The sequence below is a fragment of the Hibiscus syriacus genome, unplaced genomic scaffold, assembly GCF_006381635.1.
Source record: "Hibiscus syriacus cultivar Baekdansim isolate YM2019G1 unplaced genomic scaffold, ASM638163v2 tig00111278_pilon, whole genome shotgun sequence".
In the NCBI taxonomy this organism is placed as follows: Eukaryota; Viridiplantae; Streptophyta; class Magnoliopsida; order Malvales; family Malvaceae; genus Hibiscus; species Hibiscus syriacus.
Window position 1 is genome coordinate 917,132 of NW_024063045.1, and position 2,146 is coordinate 919,277.

The window sequence follows — 2,146 nt, forward strand, 5'->3', positions numbered from 1 at the left end:
ATTAAAGATTTATATTTCAAATAATTATGATTATATAAATTTTAATTTATATATTTTACATAAAAATTACTCGTATATTTAAAATTAATTATGACTATTGTCCCAATCTCCTTATCCTCTTATCTGATATCATAATAGAAAGCTCCTTGAATTAAAGTTGTCTAAAATCATGGAAATAAACATTATACCAAACATAGCAGCACAAGAGGTGATATTCGTTCCTTCATTGGTTATATTTTTCATTGGATTTTTCTATATATCCCGTTTGTTGTTAGTTTTGATTATTACAAAACATAAACTACATGGATGTAAAAGAAAAAGGAACAAGTTAAAAAACAGAAAGAAAAGGTATTTGCAGCATTAATTAGCGAAGGAGTTGACTCATCAAAAAAACAACTTTGTACCTGTTCAGATTATGGAAAAGAGATAATATTCGCAAACAAGCAACTTTGTAGATTAGCAGGGAGTCAGGGACTACTATTATCAAATGTACCTGTTCAGTTCATTCAGTGTTCAACACTCAAACAAGCAATATTCACAAGCAACTACATTTACAAAACCAGAATGCAGAGAACTTCAATCAGAACCGATATTCTTCGTCTGTCGAGTCCAAGAAAAAAACGAATCTGGCATTCTGTTGAGGCCCTAGGGCAGTTCAACATGTTTCTAATATGCCTGCGTCGTTTCTTCAACATCGAGGAAGTCCTGATCTTCACTTCCTCCAAGAATTTGGCGTTCTTCAGCATATATTGAATGAATGTCCAGTAACAGTTTTGATTGATGAATCCCGTCAGTTTAAGGGCCTTCAAACTCGCAGACACACACACCGGAACAGTCTTCGAAAATGACTTATCACAGTTGTGACCCCTGTGGAGTATTGGTACTTCAATGTGATATACCAAAGTCTTGAGATTGTTTGAGCCGTGAAGCAACTCTTCCAGATCATCCCAATTTGCACAGCTTGTTGTAGTTTCCAGGCATACCAGATTATGGAACTCATGAAACGCCATACTAAATAAGGCATTCTGATAAAGAAAGAAATTCAAGATTAGCGAACGCTTCAATGGGCTCACATGTTACATGGATATCTATGATTGCTTCCACCAAGCTGGAAGAATCTATCTGAAAATTCAAAACATTAAAATTCTTCTGCGACAGCTCTATCCTTTCCAAGAGCGGAGCGCTGATCAGTAAACCGTGATCATTAGCTTCATAATTCTTCAGATTCAGTCTCTTCAATGAAGCAACATTGATGACCATATCAAGAATCCCATCATCCAAATCCTCTCAACAACCAAGTCCTCAAGAACTGGACAACCAGAAAGTAGGATGTTGAAAGACCCTTCATTTGCGTAGTGTAATCGCTCCAGTTGCAGAGTCCTTAGATTTTGTAAACAAACATTTTCAGGGAGATCGATGAAAATATTATCAATCAGCTTGAGAGATACGAGTGTTCTGCAAGCAAATAAACGACCAGGCAGTCTAACCGTTGGTACATGTGAAAAATTGAGGCTGAGTTTCAGCTCTTGAACATTCCTTTCTACTGCAGCAGCAACCCATGTACCCAGATGCTCTTCATCCTTCCAAGAAAGGTTTAAAGTCTATGGTAAACTGGTACACATTTTGAGCTTGACAGTTGGTTAAAAACTTACCTATAGAATCCACAAAGCTGCCCAATGTACCAATGAATTCAGCTGAACTGAAGGAGAGGACGGGAACAGCAGTCCATAAATGCTTCCATCGCTTTGACAAGGTACTGGTGGCAACTGACAATTTGGTGGGGAGAAAGGAAAGGATGTGGCAAATAATGGAGTCTGGTAGGTTGCTAAGTTGATCAATGTGTTTTTGACCCTTTTCCTTTTCCACGCTCCTTTTCTTGGATAGTCTTTGAACCAAATCAGCCATATGTGAGTGAAGACTCTGCTTAACCTATGAACAAAAATTTAAAGACTCTGGTTAACCTATGAACAACAATTTAAAGAGACCATTTCAGAGATTCTTGGAATATTATCTTGCTCACCCGTTTACTAAGATCAATGGCAAAAACTCTGTATTCTTGGAATATTATCTTGCCAGCGTTTTTGCATGAAAGAAGCCTTGTGACCGGCGTTGGCAGTTCCGGGGCGGTGTTCCACCGGTCCTTGAA

The 2,146-nt window shown here is 37.8% G+C and overlaps 1 protein-coding gene across 1 annotated transcript; it reads right to left on the minus strand.

Annotated features, from left to right (window-relative positions):
* Window positions 1–551: 551 nt before the first annotated feature.
* LOC120157931 (FBD-associated F-box protein At4g10400-like) lies at window positions 552–1,905 on the minus strand. Its single transcript, XM_039168898.1, has 4 exons — window positions 1,653–1,905; window positions 1,296–1,543; window positions 1,081–1,233; window positions 552–1,025 (listed from the first exon to the last, which is right to left on the minus strand). Exons 1-4 carry the CDS (start codon window positions 1,903–1,905, stop codon window positions 552–554), a joined length of 1,128 nt encoding a protein of 375 aa, XP_039024829.1.
* Window positions 1,906–2,146: the final 241 nt, after the last annotated feature.

Coding starts and splice junctions, on each gene's coding strand:
- LOC120157931 (XM_039168898.1), bottom strand. CDS start 1,905: ATGGCTGATTTGGTTCAAAGACTATCCAAGAAAAGGAGCGTGGAAAAG. Junction 1,234..1,295: donor GTCCAGTTCTTGAGGACTTG/GTTGTTGAGAGG, acceptor GCTTCATTGAAG/AGACTGAATCTGAAGAATTA. Junction 1,026..1,080: donor AAGCAATCATAGATATCCAT/GTAACATGTGAG, acceptor TTTCTTTATCAG/AATGCCTTATTTAGTATGGC.